Source organism: Zootoca vivipara, chromosome 5 (genome assembly GCF_965207765.1).
Source record: "Zootoca vivipara chromosome 5, rZooViv2.hap1.1, whole genome shotgun sequence".
NCBI lineage: Eukaryota > Metazoa > Chordata > Lepidosauria > Squamata > Lacertidae > Zootoca > Zootoca vivipara.
This window is the reverse complement of record NC_142588.1, coordinates 90,759,903-90,781,213: the sequence shown is the minus strand read 5'-3', so window position 1 is coordinate 90,781,213 and position 21,311 is coordinate 90,759,903. Positions and strand designations below refer to the sequence as shown.

The 21,311-nt window shown below is 41.8% G+C and overlaps 1 protein-coding gene across 1 annotated transcript; it reads right to left on the bottom strand.

Moving 5' to 3' along the window:
- Positions 1–2,334: 2,334 nt before the first annotated feature.
- LOC118078448 (cytochrome P450 2J2-like) lies at positions 2,335–20,775 on the bottom strand. Its single transcript, XM_060274312.2, has 9 exons — positions 19,759–20,775; positions 17,221–17,383; positions 15,818–15,967; positions 15,271–15,431; positions 13,821–13,997; positions 10,984–11,125; positions 8,755–8,942; positions 7,613–7,754; positions 2,335–3,831 (listed from the first exon to the last, which is right to left on the bottom strand). Exons 1-9 carry the CDS (start codon positions 19,924–19,926, stop codon positions 3,644–3,646), a joined length of 1,479 nt encoding a protein of 492 aa, XP_060130295.1. The 5' UTR covers positions 19,927–20,775; the 3' UTR covers positions 2,335–3,643.
- Between the last annotated feature and the right edge of the window lie 536 nt (positions 20,776–21,311).

The window sequence follows — 21,311 nt, the reverse complement described above, 5'->3', positions numbered from 1 at the left end:
ACCCCTAAACATTTCTTTAGAAAATAAGCACTGCTTCTTTTTTTTCAAATAATTTTTATTCATTTTCCAATACAGTGGTACCTCTACTTACGAATTTAATGCATTCCGAACACACATTTGCAAGTCGAAAAAAATTGTAAGTCGAATCCCATAGGAATGCATTGGGAGAAAAAATTGTAAGTAGAAGCAACCCTATCTAAAAATTCGTAAGTAGAAAAAATCCTATCTAAACCGCATCCAAGATGGCGGACGGAGCTCCATTCGTAAGTAGAAAAATTCGTAAGTAGAGTTATTCATAAGTAGAGGTACCACTGTATTCACAAAACTAAAATCACAAAAGACATAAAACAAAAAGAAAACAAAAAGAAAACATGAAAAAGAAAAACATAACAGTTCTTACATTTTTTACTTAACATTGTTGATTTCCTCAATTCCCCCCACACTGGGTTGCATTTTAAAATCTCAATTAAGCAATTTTCATTTTGTATCTTAAATCATTCTAACACATTTTATCATTATCTCTCAACTATTCTATTCTGAAAAAACGTCCATTATCGTCCACCAATAATTAATCAATTAATCCAAATAAAAAAAAATATTTTCCTGTCCTCTATCTTTTATTTCTCCCCTTAGCCTAAAATTTATTACCAAAAACTTTCCATGAATTCAAAAAATATTTTTTTCTAACATAATAACATTTAATCATTTAAAACTAAATCAGCCCCCCTTCCCCTGGATTAAGGGTCTCCCAGATTTTTCAGCGAGTTCCATAGGTCATTCCAGTTTCGGACCATCTAAAGCAGGCATCCCCAAACTTCAGCCCTCCAGATGTTTTGGACTGCAATTCCCAACACCCCTGACCACTGGTCCTCTTAGCTCGGAGTCATGGGAGTTGTAGGCCAAAACATCTGGAGGGCCGGTTTGGGGATGCCTGATCTAAAGCAATCAAAAAGTAACATCTATTATTGCTCCTTACCCCACTCCCACCCTATCCCTGCCTATCCACCCTTCTTCCTTGGTCATCCCCTGCTTCCTCCCCAATTCTTTAAATGCTACAAAACACCATCCAACTGCTTTTCCACTTTTTAGCCCTTTCACAATTTTACTCTGGCCCCAGTACAGGAGGCAGCAACGAAAACCATCCCAAGGAAAAGGAAATGCAAGAAAGCAAAATGGCTGTCCCATGAGGCCTTACAAATAGCGGAGGAGAGGAGGCAAGCAAAATGCAAGGGAGATAGGGAAAGATACAGGAAACTGAATGCAGATTCCCAAAAAAATAGCAAGGAGAGACAAGCGGGTTTTCTTAAATGAGCAATGTAAAGAAATAGAGGAAAACAATAGAATGGGGAAAACCAGAGATCTGTTCAAGAAAATTGGAGATATGAAAGGAACATTTCGTACAAAGATTACCATAATAAAGGACAAAAGTGGTAAGGACCTAACAGAAGCAGAAGACATCAAGAAGAGGTGGCAAGAATACACAGAGGAATTATACCAGAAAGATATGGAGGTCTCGTACACCCCAGGTAGTGTGGTTGCTGACCTTGAGCCAGACATCTTGGAGAGTGAAGTCAAATGGGCCTTAGAAAGCACTGCTAATAACAAGGCCAGTGGAAGTGATGATATTCCAGCTGAACTATTTAAAAATTTAAAAGATGATGCTGTTAAGGTGCTACACCCAATATGCTAACAAGTTTGGAAAACTCAGCAATGGCCAGAGGATTGGAGAAGATCAGTCTACATCCCAATTCCAAAGAAGGGCAGTGCCAAAGAATGCTCCAACTACCGCGCAATTGCGCTCATTTCACACGCTAGCAAGGTTATGCTTAAAATTCTACAAGGCAGGCTTAGGCAGTATGTGGACCGAGAACTCCCAGAAGTGCAAGCTGGATTTCGAAGGGGCAGAGGAACCAGAGACCAGGGCACTAGGAGAAGGGGACGACAGAGGACGACATGGTTGGACGGTGTTCTCGAAGCTACGAACATGAGTTTGACCAAACTGCGGGAGGCAGTGGAAGACAGGAGTGCCTGGCGTGCTATGGTCCATGGGGTCACGAAGAGTCGGACACGACTAAAGGACTAAACAACAACAAATTGTGGATTCAGCCCCCCCCTCTCTCACTGGGAGGGCATTATTCCATACTGGTTATTCTTTAAAAGCTCTTGGAATCAAACATGAATCCTGTTCTCCCCCTCTCACTGGGGGAACAATATTCCCTTTGCCTGCCCTTTCTTCTTTAAATTCTGCATGGTCCAGAACTGGTGGTTGCAAGCCTTTCTTGTCTAAATTCTCAGTTGGGAATGATCCTGCTTCATTTCCCCCCTAGTTCTGAGTTATTATTTTTCATTTTTGCAATCTGTATTGTGTTCTGATTCAAGTCACATCTTATGTCTTCATTAAGTTCCAGAAGTTGTTTTTGAAAGTCCAAGTCAGATGATGTTTTGTCTACTGACATCCTGCTCGTCTCAACTTTCCTGGGAAAGCAGAGATTACTAGAGAGGAAATGGCGTAGTGCTTATTTCCAAAGTTCAAAAACAAAAGTCATGTCCGATCTGGTTGCAAACTCTCATTTTTAATTCTTCATATCTTAAAAATTTTGTATCCATTTACAAAAAGAGCATTATCCAACTTCATGTACACAGCCTTATATTTTGTGCTCTTTTCACTACTGACAGTTTCCAGCCTCAAAGTGGCAGACAGATTCCTTTCTATTATAATGTCATAATGGCGGCTCGCTGATCCCTCCAAGGACCTGACTCCAGCTTTCAGGGGGACTTTCCCCAATCCAAAATAAATATATTTACAGGGACTTTTGCTAAATTCAATCCTTCTCCCCTTTCCCCTGCTTGGGATTCTCTCACCAATCAGCTATGGCAGCAGCCAGCAGACCAGAAGTCAATAAGCACTGCTTCTTTTGCTCAGAGTTCCTCCATCCCTCCATTATTCTAGGGTCTGCTAGAGTTTAAAGCCACAGTTATCTCAGTTTTCCTCCATCTCCATTTTACTCAAACTTCTGCCACTGAAGGAAAGGATAGTGGAAGTCAGGAGGAACGTCTGTTTTAAACTTCCCCCATTCCTTAACTGTGAAAAAGGATGTGAAGGCTTCAAATATTCCATAGTTCCTCCACACAATGTATTTGACTCCTGATACCATGTGTGGTCCTCAACATCAAGTTCCAGGTTCAATGTACTGATTTAGAAAATATATTTTATTAGCAAGCACACATGTACAGTATCCATCAAAGAAAGTTAACCTTCTTCAACTGGAGAAGCTGATAGCCTTGCTCTTAGGAGTTTGCTCATCTTGAAAAGTAAGGGGGGGGGGAGGGAGAGTAAGAATGGGGATGCAAAGAACGGCGCCAAAGAGGAGGGAGTAAGGAGGGATGGGGATAGGGATAAAGATGAAAGCAGGGACATGAAAGGGCCTAAAGAAAAGGAGGTGATGGGAAAATGGATGCAAAGCAGAGCTGCAGAAGATAAGAGAGAAGTGGCTTCAGAAATTGAGCGGCAAAGATGAAAAGAGACCTCGGTAGTTGCATGGAATGAGATGGGGAAATTCTAGGGGGTTCATGTGTCAGGAGTGGCAAAGGGGTCGCCGAGTGGAGGAAGCAGGGGTGCAGCCCCTAATATTTTCATATTTTATTATTTGTTGCAATGGGGAACTGCACAGAGTTTATAAGGATGAGGATGTGTTGTAGCCCCTATTATAGCCTCTTTCTTGAGTTCTTTGACTTCTTCTGGCAGCTGGAAGCTGAATGCCCTCAGCAGGCTGGTCAGGAAGATGAACATTTCAATCTTTGCCAGCTGCATTCCCAAACAAATGCGAGCCCCTGAAGAGGAGACAAGAGGAAGGCAGTAAGTGAGCAATAATTTACTTTCCCGTGTTCATTGCTTTGTAGCTATAAACATTCTTCATAACACTTTGGCAAAATGACTAGTTAGGATAAGAAAACCTTAAGGCTGCTGTCAATTTCCTAGGCTGGTCAGTGCTAACCCTTTTCTTCTTTTTATACTCATGTTTTGTTCTGTAATTTGAAGTTCCTTATCCCATATCAAAGAAGATACATTCAGGAAGAGGATGGCTTGCAGATGAAGGGTCTTGTGTGAGGGGCAGGGCAAAGAGGATTGCCCAGGGCTTGAAGTAAGTGTGTCTAGCTCCCAAGTGAGAACTGGGATAACTCACTTTTCTGTATGCAGAATAAGGGTGCAGTTTTAATTTTGATAGAGGACTTTGTAATTTCCTTTTCTTCTTTTCTTGTCTTTCTTTTCTTCCTTTACTAATCTTTTTTCTATTTTCCCTTCTAGATTAGCATGGTTTTTATTTACATGTAGGTAGCCGTGTTGGTCTGAGTCGAAGCAAAATAAAAAAATTCCTTCAGTAGCACCTTAAAGACCAACTAAGTTTTTATTTTGGTATGAGCTTTCGTGTGCATGCACACTTCGTCAGATACACTACGTATCTGACGAAGTGTGCATGCACACGAAAGCTCATACCAATATAAAAACTTAGTTGGTCTTTAAGGTGCTACTGAAGGAATTTTTTAATATGGTTTTTATTGTGTCTCACGTATAAAACTTTCAATAAAACTTGATTTTAAGAAATGAAAGGAAAACTTTGCTCAACTGCCCAAATCAGCAATGCAGAAAGGGGTTAAGACCATGGAGCAAACTGTCCTGCCAGATTTACTTCTCCTTGGTAGGAACTAGCATGGAACTGAGACAGGGAACAGCAGTATCCTGCTTCTGGCAGTGATGCCTCTCTCAGGGACAGGTGGAAAATGTAGGGAGGTCCAGATGGTAAGTGATGGAGGCCCCAGAGCTAAGCAGAGCCATAGCTAGGGGGTGGTGAGATGGGCCCCCACCAGGGGTGCAGGCCGGGGGGCGGGCGCAAAATCAGCTAAAAATATGTGGCCTTCTCTTTCCCTAGCAGCAGCAGCATCTGGATCATGCAGCCCGGCGCCACAGCGGGAACAGAGGGGAAAGGAGCACAGCGCGGCTTCCTCAGACAGCACATTCGCTTTCCCACCTCAGCTGGAACGGACCATTCGGAACCGCAGTCCTAAGGGAGCCTCCTGCTTCTGCTGCCACCCGTAGAAGGGACACTGCTTGCCTCCCTGGCTGCTTAAGAGCGCTTCTCTCCCCTCCAGCCTCCACCCACCGCTCTGCCTTTCTCACTTCCTGGTTTTTGCGCGACTTCTGAAGAATGCAGGCTCCAATCTCACGGCTGAATCGTTACCTTGGGGGTAGCAGGCAGGGCAGGGCGGATCGAGCACTTTGATGGGGAACGAAAAGAAAAGGGGGGGACAGGTGGGAGAGGAGAGGAGAGGAGTGGAGATTTGCCTTGAGCAATTGTTAAGTTATTGTGCTTCAGTGCGTGACTTCTGCGGACACGCACAAACGCGCCCTAGCGCAAATCGGTCCCGTGATATCCTCTCTGAAATGAAACATGCCAAGCAGGGGAGCTCGTCGGCAATCCAGTAGCCTTTTGGAGAAAGGGAAAGGTTTTGTATCCGACTGCCATCTATTTATACAGAATTGCACGGTGCAAACGGCATTGCTAGCTGTTTATGCTTTTTCTCATGTGATGTGGATAAAAATATTGTTTTTCAATGTGAAATAGCCATTGCACAGAGAAAGAGGGATGGGGGATTCCAACGCTTACAATACGAGCTGAAAATAGGGTGGCAGTCAACTAAGCTTTAAGGTAAGGTAAAGGTACCCCTGACCGTTAGGTCCAATCGCGGATGACTCTGGGGTTGCGACGCTCATCTCGCTTTACTGGACGAGGGAGCCGGCCTACAGCTTCCAGGTCATGTGGCCAGCGTGACAAAGCTTCTTCTGGTGAACCAGAGCAGCACACGGAAATGCCTATTTATCTACTTGCACTTTGATGTGCTTTCAAACTGCTAGGTTGGCAGGAACTGGGACTGAGCAATGGGAGCTCACCCCGTCATGGGTATTCAAACCGCCGTCCTTCTGATCAGAAACCCTAGGCTCAGTGGTTTAGACCACAGTGCCACCCGTGTCCCTTAGAGTAGACCCATTAAAATGAAGGACTATAACTAAGTGAGGTCCATTAATATCAACAGTTGACCTTCTCTGAGCTGACTACTGTCCAGAGTTTATTTCAGATGAATAGACTGTGATCCTGTGTCCTAGTCTGGCTTCACTTTGAAGGAATGAGCAACATAGACATGAGGAACATGAGGAACAGATAGGGGACTAGCCTAGTCCCCCTGGTCCACTGGCAGCACACGACTGCTTCAAACATTATGCAGCAATCAATCCTTGTTTGCCATGGAGTCTACACTCTAAAGATGGCAAAGCCCATTTCAACTCCCTGATGAGCTCCAGTTTATAAACCAGTTTCTTCTGCATTAAGAGATGTTTATCCCAATATCAAAATACAGCCGTACCTCATTTTGCAGCCGGGATCCATTCCGGAGTCCTGGCCGCTAGCCAAATGGGATGCAGGGCAAAGTGTGCATGGAGCAGTTTGTGCTTCTGTGCATGAATGAAGTACGATTTAGCACTTCTGCACATGCCCGGGTGACAAACCCGGAAGTCATCCGTTCCAGAACTTCTGGGTTTGTGGACATTTGCCGGAATGAATCCTAGACAAGGCAGACGTTTGTGGAGCTTTACTGTAGCACTGAGAATATTTCTCACTATGCCAGGAAGTGTAATATCTTGTGAACTCAGTTTCAATAAATGAAAACTCATACAAAACTACTTAAGATCAAGTATGAGTGAAACCAGACTAACAAATCTAGCAATCTTGTCCATCGAGTATGAACTAGCATCAAAAATAGACTTTGGTGAAATTCTTACTGAGTCTTCTTTGATTAAAACAAGAAAAATAAAGTTCTAATCATATCAGACTTCATTGAGGAGATTGCTACTTAAAGCCAGAGTTGGCCTAACTTTACTTTTTAAAAATATTTCAAATAACAACTCTTGTGTATAAGAATTTGTAACGTGACTTGTGAATAATAATATTAGTTTTCTTATTTATATCAACCAAATAACACAGATATTGTGAAAGCAATGCCATTTTACATCATATAGTATTACAATGTAAAGTTATCAATGTGGAACAAATCACTATGACATTTCTCTACGTTTCTTTTAGGCCTATCTGTATATTGTTTTACAACTTAATTACATAAAAAAAACTGTCAACTGCCATCTGAATGTCATTTGCTTTGCTGAAACCTTTTATTATACATAACAAATTAAATATTGGATTTTCTGTGAAGGAATTCAATGCAAGGTGAAGTGTGTGAGAAATTGAATGGAGGGGGGTTGGAGGAGAGGTGGAAAGAAGAGCTACCGGTAATTTGTCCATGGCTAAGGGCTGCAATCTGGACAGTTCTGTCAGGGGCACAAGATCACCTAGCTACGGCTCTGGTCCCAAGCCACCAACTCAGAGAGCACGTTAACTTGCCACTGCCTTGCCCCATTCTGCTGACCAGCATTTCCACTCCAGCCAGAAAGATGCTGCTTCTGCTCATGCCCACTCCCTCATGTGCTGCTGCTGATTTCATTTCCTGGAAGCAGACAGATAAGCACATCTTCAGATCACAACATAGCTTGGTCTTCCGTGTTTACCTGCACCAAATGGCAGAAATTCTTCCCTGTCCACGAATTGCCCATCCTTGTCCAAGAAATGATTTGGGTTGAACTCTTCAGGTGTTTCCCATCGTGTCGGATCAAAAAGAACAGAGCGCAGATCAGGAAAAATAATAGTCCCCTGCAAAGAAGAAACAATTGAATCATAGAGCTGGAAGAGACCACAAGGGCCATCCAGTCCAACCCCCTGCCAAGCAAGAAACACCATCAAAGCATTCTTGACATATGCCTGTCAAGCCTCTGCTTAAAGACCTCCAATGAAGGAGACTCCACCACACTCCTTGGTAGCAAATCCCTCTGCCGAACAGCTCTTACTGTCAGGAAGTTCTTTCTAATGTTTAGGTGGAATCTTCTTTCTTGTAGTTTGAATCCATTTCTCTGTGTCCGCTTCTCTGGAGCAGCAGAAAACAACCTTTCTCCCTCCTCTATATGACATCCTTTCATATATTTGAACATGGCTATCATATCACTCCTTAACCTTCTCTTCTCCAGGCTAAATATACCCAGCTCCCTAAGCCGTTCCTCATCATTTCCAGGCCTTTAACCATTTTGGTTGCCCTCTTCTGGATATGTTCCAGCTTGTCAGTATCCTTCTTAAACTGTGGTGCCCAGAACTGGACACAGTACTCCAGGTGAGGTCTGACCAGAGCAGAATACAGTGGTACTATTACTTCCCTTGATCTAGATGCTATACTCCTATTGATGCAGCCCAGAATTGACTTGGAATGCATTCAGATCAATACCTCTTTTTTTTGCCCCACATTATCCCAAGACTAATCATTGCAGAGACTGATCTGAATTTATTATTATTATTATTATTATTATTATTATTATTATGGCTGGCTTTGTATTTATCACCTTCCCCCACCTCTTTTAAAATGAAAGCTCACAGCCAGGCTCAGACCTCTGTCCACTTCATGCTCCTCCCCTGCCACAATTTCCCCATGGAATGGCACTTGCCGATTGTGAAACATGTCTGCAGGCGGAGCTCCTGCTCTTGCCCTTCAGATTTTTGACTAGACAAGAAGTTCCTGTATGGCTGGCTGCATCTCTCAATATGAACCCTTTTGCTGCTCTTTGTTCTTGGGCTACAGGAGTGCAGCTGTATCACACATTTATACCTTGGGAATGAGAAAACCGCACAGCTTCACATCCTTTGAACATTGCCTAGGAAACCCCAAAAGAATGGCATATTTAAAGCGCTGCATTTCATGAATCACAGCATTGGTGTAGGGCAGTATCTTCTTATCTTGATAGCAGATTGAGTGAGCAGAACCTATGACATCTTCGATTTCCTTGTGCATTTTATCTGGAAAAAATAATGGAAACAAAAGGTTTATTTTGAATACTGCATTTTATTTCAGGTGGACATTTATTTCCCTTGAACATATTCCATAAATCTCTGTGAATGAGTCCCAGTTTCTTGCTTTCATAGGCCACCAATTTCTCCAAGGAGCTCAAGTCAGTGTAAATGGTTCGTCCCCACTCAAGATCCCAGGTGTGAAAAGGTTGAAAGTGAAGCTCATCTCAGTTGTTTCTGGTTACCAGAACCATACATACACGTGAAACTTGGAAAATCAGAATATCATCAAAAAGTGCATTTATTTCAGTAATTCAATTTAAAAGGTGAAGCCAATATATGAGATGGATGCATGACATACAAAGCAAGATATGTCAAGCCTTTATTTGTTATAATTGTAATTATTTGTCTTTAGGCGGGTCAATTATAAATGGAATGTAATTAATGAAATGTAATAGAAATGTTTATTTTTGTATTATTGTAACTATTTGTTTTATTACTGTGGAATTTCCAAAAGAAAGCATTTGTAAAAATTAAAAGAAAAATAAATAATAATAAGTTACATTACTGAAATGAAGAAGAAGAAGAAGAAGAAGAAGAAGAAGAAGAAGAAGAAGAAGAAGAGTTTGCATTTGATATCCCACTTTATCACTACCCGAAGGATTCTCAACGCGGCTAACATTCTCCTTTCCCTTCTCCCCCAACAAACCCAGCAGCTGCATGTGGAGGAGCGGAGATGCGAACCCAGATCACCAGATTACGAGTCTACCGCTCTTAAGCACTACACCACACTGGCTCTCATGCACTTTTCGACGATATTTTCCAGCTTTCACCTGTATACCCTGTTTCTCATATTTTAAGACATACCCATAAAATAAGCCATAGCAGGATTTTAAGCATTCAAGGAATATAAGCCATACCCCGAAAATAAGACATAGTGATAGGTGCAGCAGCAATGCCAGCCGTGGCAGGAGGAGGAGGAAAAAAATAAGACATCCCTTGAAAATAAGCCATAGTGGGTTTTTTTGAGGAAAAAATAAATATAAGACATGTCTTATAATATGAGAAACACGGTAGTCTTCACCCCCGGCCCCCAATATTTCCTCCTTTGTTTCATTAATCCTCATTTCCTCACCTGATCTTTGGCTAGCATCACTCATGTAAAGGTAAAAGTAAAGGACCTCTGGGCAGTTAAGTTCAGTCAAAGGAAGGAGGTGAAGGAGCCAGTGTTTGTCCACAGACAGCATTCCGTGTCATGTGGCCAGCATGACTTAACCACTTCTGGCTCAACTGGAAACCATGATGAGTGTCAGAGCGCACAGAAATGCTGATTACCTTCCCACCACAGCACTACCTGTTTTTTTACACTGGCATGCTTTTGAACTGCTACATTGGCAGAAGCTGGGACAGAGCAACAGGAGCTCACCCTGTCACGCAGATTCGAACTGTTGACCTTCTAATCAGCAAGCCCATGTCCTTCATGTACTGGAGCATGGAGAGGCAGGGATGACGCTCGGTCACTTATTTCACAGCAGGGGCATTCTTGTACATTTGCTGCATAAAGAAACTGCTAGCTGCTGGATGGGGGAACGTGTTGATTCCTGCATTGCAGAGAGTTGTAGTAGAATACCCTTGGGGTCCCTTCCAACCCTACAATTGTAGGCATCCATGATGACAAATGACAGAGCATTGCCATTAAACTCATGTCCAACTGTAAACTTCTAAGAGACATTTTATTTTGTTACTTGACTATTTCGCTCATTCAGTGAATTTAAGGGCAAGGCCCATGGTTTCCCCCAGTCCCAGCTTACTGGGCATTTTACATTTTTGCTTCTGTTTTTTTATAGGTTCCAGAAACTATGTAGGAAAATGTTGGTGGGAAAAACTATCTTTCCAGACATGTAAGTCAACAACATTTAGCTTATTTCAATCTCATTTGCCTTCAATAATTTACATCATAAACTCACTTTTAACTCTTTCCGATATGAAACCTTTAAAGAATTATGGTCCCCCACAGTGATCAAGAGAAGTCCTTGCTCTCCTCTCTCACCTTGGATATCTGGATGACTTGCCAGGAGGAGAAGTGCCCATTTCAGAGAAGCCGTGGTTGTGTCCGACCCTGCTACAAAGAGGTCAAAAATGCACTGGGCCCAGTTTTCTTCATCATAGGTGGACTCTGGGTCATTCCTGCTCTGGTGTTGAAAATGGGGGAAGTGACATGTCATTTACATGCATTACAACCTGTCCTTCAGCACTTCATCTTCTTCCCCCCACTTATTACCATACCACCCACACATGCTTCATGAGGGGTGGGGTGTCCTCTTACACTGCCTGAGGTGAAATGGGAAGCTGCTGCCACCACCGCCCTACTGTTGCTGCCGTCACTCGCTGGATCATCACCTTGTCGTGGTGAGTGGGCTTGTACATTCCTATGACGCTTGTGAGTGAAGCCATTGGGAATCTCGTACTCCCAGCAGGGTCACCCAAGGTGGTAAGGTCAAAGGGGAGGAGCAAGACAAAGAATGATCCAAGAAGTCATAAACGGCAGAACAGACGGATGATACAAAGAAGTATGTTACAATGGCTGTAAAGGTGGATGAAAGCTGCAGGAGATAAGAATTTACCAGTCGTTGTGACTACTCATGCCAGCAGAACAGAGCCTTACTGCGAAGACTGTGTATTGGTCAGTGTGCACTGATCTACACACACAAAACAAATTCATGTACAGGTGTCTTCCAAAAAACCCACACCAAACCCAAATATCAAAAGTTCCACGGTGATTGACCCCTATGGTAACGGGGACAGGATTGTGAAATCAGGAAGCCCTTAGTCATGAACAAGCACATTGGCGGTGGATACAGATTCAGTCATTCTGACTCAAGGAACGAGGCAGTTGAGGAGCTCAGCAGCTGTATCCATGACTGAACAGCCCTTTTTAGGATCCACTCTGCTCACTCCAAAAAGGGGGAGGGGCTAGAAAGGTGCCCTAAACATAGTCTGCCTCCCTTTTTCCCTGAATGAATTACCACGCCCAGTGGGGTCACCACTGATCAACTACCACCCAGAAACCAATGTCCCCATTGTGGAATGACGTGTGAATCCAGAATTGGCCTCCACAGTCACTTACGGACCCATTGTTAAAACCGTGTTCATGGAAGACAATCCTACTCAGCTACGAGTGATCACCAAAGAAGAAGAAGAAAGCCTGTTGCTGCCGCCTGCCTTACCTGGGTTGCACAGCAATGTTCACAAAGCGGCAACAAAAACAGGGGGCTCAGTGAGATCTTGGAAGATTTTGGTGAAATATTGCCAGAAGCTGTCCCCTTTGCTTCTCCACTAGCAGCTGGCTAGGCAGCACACCTCCAGAGATGCCTCCTGTTGGCATTCCACTGTCCAAGGCAGCTGCCACAGCCTGGCTCATGGGTGTTGTGCTTCATAGCTGGTTATGATAAGAATATCTGTATTTACAGCAATAGCTACTGTGGGTTGGCATAATAAGCCAACACTGGCATGAAAAGAGGGATCCAGTGGAAACTCTGGCATCAGATATTCCAAATGTGTGCTACCATATTTCACTGCCTGATGGACACCACCACAAAATAGTCAAGCTCTTTTTTAAAAGCCATAAAATCAGTCCCAAAGCATTCACCACATAATAGTCACTCACAGGGCATTCTCAGTGTGCTGCATCCTAATCACACCAGAAACAGTTAGTAACAAGTAATAAACAATGTTAACATAAGTATGTTTGTTAATAAAAACTATTTCCTCGCATAAGGGTCATGCCTTGGTTTTTCACCACATAATTGTCGCACCTCCCTTTTTTGAAAAGAATAATTGACATAAAAAGGTGACAATTAAGTGGCGAAATATGGTACTTTCCACTAAACATATTTAACCGTTCTTTTGTCACCATAATAACTAAGCATTGTTCAAAGAGGGAAAGATGAAAATATATTTTGTCCTTTCTAGTATATGAAGATAGATGAGACAGGGATTTGAAGTCATAGTTTAGCTTAACAAAAAAATTATGTACAGAAGGAATGCTCCAAAGCAAGACCCCTTAACACACTTGTTTCCACTCCTTTACACTCACATTTCTTAACCATTTCTATAGATGCTTATGGATGGATATCAACCCACATTTGCAACTAAACTGACTATGAGAAATATTTGGGGGGAACTCAATGCCATTTTCAACTGAGATTAAAAAATATATACAGTGGTACCTTAGTTCCCGAACAATATGGAAAATGAATGCTGCAAACCTGGAAGTCAATGTTTTGGTTTGCGAACTTTGCTTCGGAAGCCGAATGAGCTCCTGAGCTTCCATTTTCACTGTTGCACTGCTAATTTGTGTCCCCTCCATTGGAATCAAAGGCTTCCATTTCCAATTGCAGTGTTCTGAGGTGATATTTGTCTGGTTTTTTGTGACTGTAGCTTGTTCTTGTTTTATAATTGATTGATTCTGTGATTGCAGAAATAGATAAATGCCCCCCATCCAAACAATGACTATCTTCGGTGCAGGTAAGAAAGAATTTTTATTTTTATCATCTACAATACTGTCTTATTTATTTTATAGTGGGGTACATGGATTATTGCTTTCATTTTATGGGTCAATGACCTCATTAGATATTAAAATTCATGCTAAATTGCTGTTTTAGGGGTTGTTTATAAAAGTCTGGAACGGACAAATTTGTTTTGCATGGGGAAGCGTGCCTCGGTTTTGGAACGCTTTAGTTTTGGAACAGACTTCTGGAACGGATTAAGTTTGAGAACCAAGGTACCACTGTACTGGCTTCCAGGCAAGAGATTAGTATTCACTTATAACATGGAATATAATGATTCCTTGGATGAGCAGCATTCAACTTCAAAGCTGATACTTACTTTCTCCATCTGAAGCAGATAGAAATCAATGAAATCCTGTGGGTCATGCAGAGACTGATTCTCCTTATGCTTCTCTATCTTCTCCTTTGCAAATGAAATCACCATCTCTCTGCAGGACAAGGCCTTCTTGTGGGGCCCTGGGAGATGTTTCATGAGCCATGGGAACATTTCATAAAGCTAGAGGAAAGAGAGCAGAAATGCTGTCATTACTATGAGGAAGCTTGGTCGCACTGTTTGTGCTTTGGATTAGCACTTAAAAACCTGTTCTGCATTATTCTTCAGGGCTAGCATGTTAATTTGAGTCACACTAAGAAGAAGGAAGGTGTATATAGCTTCTCTGGAATCCCACAATGATTGGATTCTGTGAATTATCCCTAGATGAAAATGTGGAAGAAAACTATGGCTCAAAATATTTTTCCAGCTCCCAGGCATCATCCCAAAACTGGGCACAATTGAGGGACCACTCCTGGAACAAGTTAGTGGCCTTTTCTGGTAGGTGGAGAATAGGGATGGGGCGGGAATTCAAGTAAGTTTCATGAGTACTTTTTTTTTTTTTTTACAAATTAGGAATGGATGTAGAAATGTGGAGAACTGAGCTGAAATTTGGGGGAAGGGTTTAGTTGGGTCATGCAGAAGGGGGCTGCTTTCCTCAGCAGTAGGGATAGTGCTTGAGTTGCAGGTCTCTCTTTCATTAAAAAAAAAAACTCCAGCCAAGGTGGTGGCTGCAGGGGTCTCATACATGGACGCTGTCATGATTGCCACTGCTAAGTGGGCAGAGAGTAGACACATTTAGGTTTCCATGGGGCAACACAACTACAGTGGTGCCTCAACTTACAAATTTAATCCGTTCGTAAGTCAGAAAATTCAGAAGTCTGAAAAAGCGGCTTCCGTGGCTTTCCCCATAGGAATGCATTGGGGGGGGGAGATGGAAAAATCCGCAAGTCGAGTAAACCGCATCTAAAAATTCATAAGTCAAGGAAACCCCATCTAAAGCCGTCCGTGGTTTTCCATCGGATGTCGGTAAATTTGATAGTGTGTGGCCATTTTTTTCCTTCAGAACTTGGAAAATTTGGATGTAGAGTCATTCGTAATTCGAGGTACCACTGTATGTAATTCCTTTAGTGAAAAGATTCATTTGTTCCCCTCTGTTACCCTTGGTGGGCTCTCGATGACCTATTCTGAAAGTCATTGTTCCATTTTTATCCCATCTTTCCTCCCAAGAGTCTCCTGTAGTGGACAAAGTCTTCTTACTCATGTTTTTTTTATCTCAATGATAATCATGAGAAATTGATCAGGCTGTGAGATAGAAAGTAACCCTTATCTCAGATCAATTTAAACCTGACCTCAATTCTCCAATGCTCTATCCTCTATCATAATGGATTCCAGAACACTGGCATGTGGTATTAAAGGACACCTGTTTGGCTTAGTAGGAATGGAAATGACTGCTCACACTATGAAAGAAGCTACATAAAAATTTTAGGAGAAAATCCATGGCTTCCATCAGCTTCTGGAACCTTTCATCTCCAAGAGCAAACCGTTGCCCAAAAGCCACAGCACATATCACGTTGGAAACTGAATTAGTGATGGGCATGGAGGGGTCAAGTGGTTGACCTGCAAAATAAAGTTATACTAATGTTAGTTCAGAGAAGGGGACGAAAGAGGGCGAGATGGTTGGACAGTGTTCTCAAAGCTACTGTACTAACATGAGTTTGACCAAACTGCTGGAGGCAGTGGAAGACAGGAGTGCCTGGCGTGCTCTGGACCATGGGGTCACGAAGAGCTGGACACGACTAAACAACTAAACAACAACAACATGATGTTAGTTCAGCTGCTCCTGTTCATACTGATAGTGGGATTTCATGGTGGCCAAGAGATACTGTTGAGATCTCCATTAGGAACCAAGAAAAACATTTCACATTCCTTCCTAAAATGGGCAGTGGTACTACACAAATATATCTTCATATGTCAACTCAGCACCATCACCCATCATCACATACCCTTTGAACGTGCAAAAACCTCCACGAGATGATGGGCCTCCTCTGCTACTTGGTGCTCCATGCCTTTCTTCCCCAGCCCCAGCTTCCGCATAGTAACTACACCAAAGTGTCTCTGTTGCCTCCAGGTGTGACCATTTGAAAATATAATACCTATGGAAAATCAATGAGAAATAATTATTTACAGAAATCAATGTGAAAAGTTGCCTTCTCAGAACAAACAATGTTTACTGATGTTCATGCCCTTGCATGTAAGAGCTGCTTAGTCTCGCTAAAGCAAAGAATTACGAATTGATGCAGAATCTGTCTTCATTTATTACACAGTTTAGATCTTTCCATGGAAGGTCGTCACGATCAAATTTCACTTCTCATTTAGGAGACAAATGGATGGAGAGCTGTAGAAGGATAAAGAACTTATTTTGCTTCTGGCCACCCTGACCTGGCAGGTCAGTTTCTCAGCCAGAGCAACAGACCACACCTGAGGATATCATGAGTCTATTGACAGCCCTGCGGTACAGTGTCAACATTTAGCTTTTTCAAAGCAAGCATTTACCAGCAAAAAGGTCATCATCTCCCAATGAAATGAATGTTGCTTTGATTGACCTATTATTCCTAGCAAAGCTAACAAGGGAGTTGGGTTTATCTTTATCAACAGTGGTAATTTTTGCAACAAAGAGTGAAGTTGCAGGTATCACCTGAGTTTTCTCATAATGTTAAATACTAGCAGTAAAGTCAAATCACAAACCCAATTCAATTAAGGGACTTCTGCGAGAACTGATGGTTTTAAGCTTGGTGATAAGTTGCTTGGTGATAAGTTGCAGTTCTGTTGCTGAACTGCAACTTATCACCAAGCTCAAAACCATGGAGAGACCTGGGTTGAACAAAGACATTGGATTCTTATCTCATTATACATGATAAAGCTATCTCACCCCTTGCTTTTACATGCAAGACCATTTGCAGTCATTATCAGTCATTGACAGCTATCAGTCAGTCATTCACCCTTCTGAGATATACTCCCCCCCTCTCACCACATCTAAGCGTCTGTGGACTTCTATTTCAGTGTATCTGAAGAAGTGTGCATGCACACGAAAGCTCATACCAATGACAACTTAGGTGGTCTCTAAGGTGCTGCTGGGAGGAATTTTTTTATATTTTTTTTAGATTAGTTAGCGTTGCTGAAAAGTTTCAATAAAAAATTATGGAAAACCAAACAAACCCAATTCAGCCAATTTTTCCCACACTGTTTTTATGTGTGATGTCAACCAGTTCCTACTTCTACTGGTCCGACCAGACGGGTTTTCTTTATTCAGGGTGAATTCTGCACCATATTCTCTTTTTCTGGACAGATCTTTAAATGTTTTGTCTTGGGAAAATACCAGTAGAAATTCTCATTCTTCACTACTTACCCTTTCCTTCTCCTATTTTCATAAGGAAAGGAGTCTCTGGTCGCTCGTCTAATTCCTCAGAGTGGTCAATGAGAGCTTCTTTCACTGCTTGGTATCCAGACAGTACTACAATGGGTAGATGTCCTATCCATAGGGTGAAAATATTTCCGTGTTGCTTTCCCAGCTATCATTTGATTCAAAAGAGAGGAGAGGAATGATGTGTTCAAAAAATGCAGTTGAATATTTCAACTTAATACGATAAGGTCATCCTCCCTAACCTCTGCAGTTTCTCACTATTTGCAGTTCTCTTACTAACATTTTCCCCTCCCCCTCCTCCTTCTCCTCCCCTTCCTTCCTTCCTTCCTTCCTGCCTGCCTTCCGCCCTCCCATAATTCCAACCCATTTGTTTTACAAGTAGATTCACAAGTCATTGCCAGAAAATCATCTTGCCACAATCTTTGTGTGTGCAGGGATGTGGAACCTGTAGACCACCAGATGCTTTTGAACTATAACTCCCACCATATGGCAAGGAATTAAGATGATACATGTCTGGGCTAGAGATTATTACCAATTCCATGTCTGGGCTAGAGATTATTACCAATTATTACCATATCTGATGGTTGAGTAATTTTGTATTTTTTAAAGAGTTTTCATAATTGTATTTAAATTATAGAATATGATCCTCCCCTGCCTGCCTGCCTGCCTGCCTGCCATAATTCCAATCCATTTCCAGTCATTGTTCAGACTGCTGGAGGGTGTTTCTGATTCTTGATTTATATACTGAGTGGAGCTCCATTTCTTAAAGGGCCAGGATCAATTGATTGTCTTAGGGCGTGTCAAAGGACACTTTCAATAGTAAAATGCAACAAACTTACATAATGCTGGTTCTAAAATACTCTGAACAGAGAGACTTAAAGGAATATTATGTAGTATATAATCCAAGAATCAGAAACACCCTCCAGCAGTTACAACATCACTACTAGGAGAGCTTTTACAGCCCTTTATTTAACCTTTTTCTAAGAGCAATGGTATTCATTGGTTGAATTGTCCCATAGGTTAGCTAACCTGTAGTTTAAACAACTATAGTCTTATTTGGGGAAGTTCATCCCTGACTGTTATGTAATTTTCAATTATTTTCAGAGTTTACAGCTCCTGTTTAGCTTTTGATTATAAGGAAACCTCAGCCCTTAAATATTTTTCTTCTGAGGAAACAGAGAGATTTTCCAGTGAATCGAGTCACTTAGCTGGCACCTTGTCAAGGTTTACTTTATTTAGAGGTTACTTTGAAAAATTCATGTATTTTCTTTATCTAAGTTTCTTTTGGGAGATTTAAGCTAATTGTGTTTCTTTGAGTAATCATTAGTTTAGTTTTAGTATCATTCACTTTATCAATATCTCATTTCAGGGATTTATCATGGTATAGTTTTGTTTTTGCAGTCCTGGCCTTGTAATCTTGGTAAAAGGATTACCTGGAGATTAGCACTTACTGTAGGCTTGGCATACATCAGGAAAATTCCTGACATGTCCTGACAGGAATTGGGAAAATGTTAGGGAACACCTGGATGTCTGGCAATGGAAAAAGCTCAACAATTTCCTAAAATATGGCAACCCTAGTTTACTGCAGAGATCCTTTAAGAAGAATTTGGGGTTTTAGTTTATAATTTGTTTTTTATAAGTGCTTCTTGTTTGAGTGGAAAAGATTAAACAAAATTCCCAGGGTTAAGAAAATTGAATAGCACATGCAGGTTAGTACCTGTTGAGAGGCTGCCATGAATGAATGCTGAGGACCTATGTGGCCAGTATTTTGTTGTTGTTTTTTTTGTAATAATAATGTTTCTTAATATATTCTGCTGTTTTCTTACACTTCAAACCCCACTGTGGTCTTTGCATATGTGTGGTGTACTGGTTTAGTGGCTAAGAGCGGTAGACTTGTAATCTGGGGAACCGGGTTCGCGTCTCCGCTCCTCCACATGCAGCTGCTGGGTGACCTTAGGCTAGTCACACTTCTCTGAAGTCTCTCAGCCCCACCCACCTCACAGGGTGTCTGTTGTGGGGGAGGAGGGGAAAGGAGATTGTTAGCCGCTTTGAGACTCCTTTGGGTAGTGATAAAGCGGGATATCAAATCCAAACTCTTTTTCTCTTCTTCTTCTTTTATAGACTGGAAAGGGTTTCCAGTCTTCTTTAAAAGATTCTAAATTTGTATCTTTTATCAATTTTTGCTATCTCTGCATATTCCAAGATTTTCATAAACCATTCTTCCTTTGAAGGTGTTCTCTCCTCCTTCCTCAGTTTAATAGTATACAATACAATAAATAGTATACAATAAGTAATTTTTAATGCTTATTTCCAACTTGTATATGGTTTTGTGCTTTTCAATATTATTAATAATATTTACATTATTACTATTATTTGTATTGCGTACAGCTTCTGACAATGGAGGCTTATGTCAATTACCATGTTAACCCATGCTATTGTTTAAGCTGAAATATCCCAATTGTTGGGGAAAATAGAGAAAACAATTGCTGACATTAGACTGAATTATCACTAAGCAATAAGTACCTGAACGAGAGTATTTTCATGAATCTTGAATCCAAACAGCCATGTGGCTCCAATGAGAGGAAGCTTAAGAAGTCCTGGAGGGTAATGCCTGTGTGACCAAAGCTGTTTCAGGTAGGGCAGAATCAGAAGAACCACCAGCAGAGCAATAAAAAATGCCCATATCTCCATCCTTCTCTTGCTATGTCTTTCTCCTTAGGTTGCCTGGTCAGGTTCAACTTGCTTTCCCTAAGGGCTTTTACTTTCCTCAGAGAAATCAGCAGTACTCTCTGTTTATATATGCTCAGTTGTTAAAAAACAAATAAGCAACAAGGGGTGTGACACCATATGTAAGTAGCCTTGGAACGTGATTGCAAGTCATGTAATAAAATCTAACACTATAATCATTCTTATATGGGTCACGCAGATGAGAGGAAGTGTGATTTATATCAGGCACATCGAACTCCCAAGAGACTGTGATCTACTCCCAGTATTAAAAAAAAACAACTGGCAGTGATCTACCCATTGTCATTGGAGGGAGGAGGAGCGTGGGGTGGGGATGGTGGTAGGGGAGGATTGATCAGAGTTGTCAAGCTTTTTGGGGGGTGGACTGGCCAGACTTTTGGGGAGGATATGGACATTCTTTGCCCACTTTGATTCATCCTGCAATCAACCAGGTTCAGCAGGGGATTGTTATAAGAATTTTGAGGTCACACATATATAATAAATGGTCATAAATGTACCAAGCAAACAGTACAGGGAGACAGGCCTGAAAACCATTTTGACTCTCCCAAACTGATCAGAATTAAAGTGATATCCATCTTGTTGTAGGAATTTCCCCCACCCCACTGAATCACACACACATTTCCACATGACTAGTAACTTGGGAGCCATCATCCTGTAAGCCGGAGGCTCTGCCAACTGGACATTTCCCCATCAATGGTGCCAGACTGCTAGCCATCTCATTCACAATGGAAGTCACCTCCGAACAAAAGACAGTGATCAACTCTTACGAAAATGTTAATTTCTCCTTGTGTTTAGGAATTTGCACCTGGGAGGGGTGAGAGGAGGACTACGAAAGGTGTCAAAAGTGCTCATATTTCTACCTTGAACCCTCCTTTTTGTGAGGTATTGATTACATAGCTGTGATGTAGGAATGATGATTGGGGGTGTTTCTTGGTGATGGGAAAACTGATAAAAGTGGGGGTTCTCTTTTGTTCGGGGTTCCTTCCTTGTACTCCTGCTTGAGGGGAAGGACCCTGTTGCAACAGCAAAAAAAATAAAGGCTTTGCTTCTCAAAATTCTCTCGTTGGCCTCTGTTATATTCTCCGATCAATGGAGAACCCAATAAGGGCTCTTGTGTACCCCATAAGGGAATAAGGGCAGATTTTTGCTTATAACAGGATCTACCTGTTGGTCATGCCTGATTTATATGATTTAAGACTGATTTTGTGACACAAATATTTGGGAAATCTCACTTTTAGCTGCTACTGTAAAGTGCAGCAACTTCTGGGACCACCTGATTTTTTTTCTATTTGGGAAAGCCAAAACTTTTGCATGAAGCAGTGATGAAATTT

Excerpts from the sequence above, each read along its gene's own strand:
- LOC118078448 (XM_060274312.2), bottom strand. The coding sequence starts at position 19,926 with ATGGAGATATGGGCATTTTTTATTGCTCTGCTGGTGGTTCTTCTGATT. Across the intron at positions 13,998-15,270 it reads TATGTAGCTTCTTTCATAGT|CTTTATGAAATGTTCCCATG; the intron begins GTGAGCAGTCAT and ends TCTTTCCTCTAG. Across the intron at positions 11,126-13,820 it reads ATCTGCTTCAGATGGAGAAA|AGCAGGAATGACCCAGAGTC; the intron begins GTAAGTATCAGC and ends TTTCAACACCAG.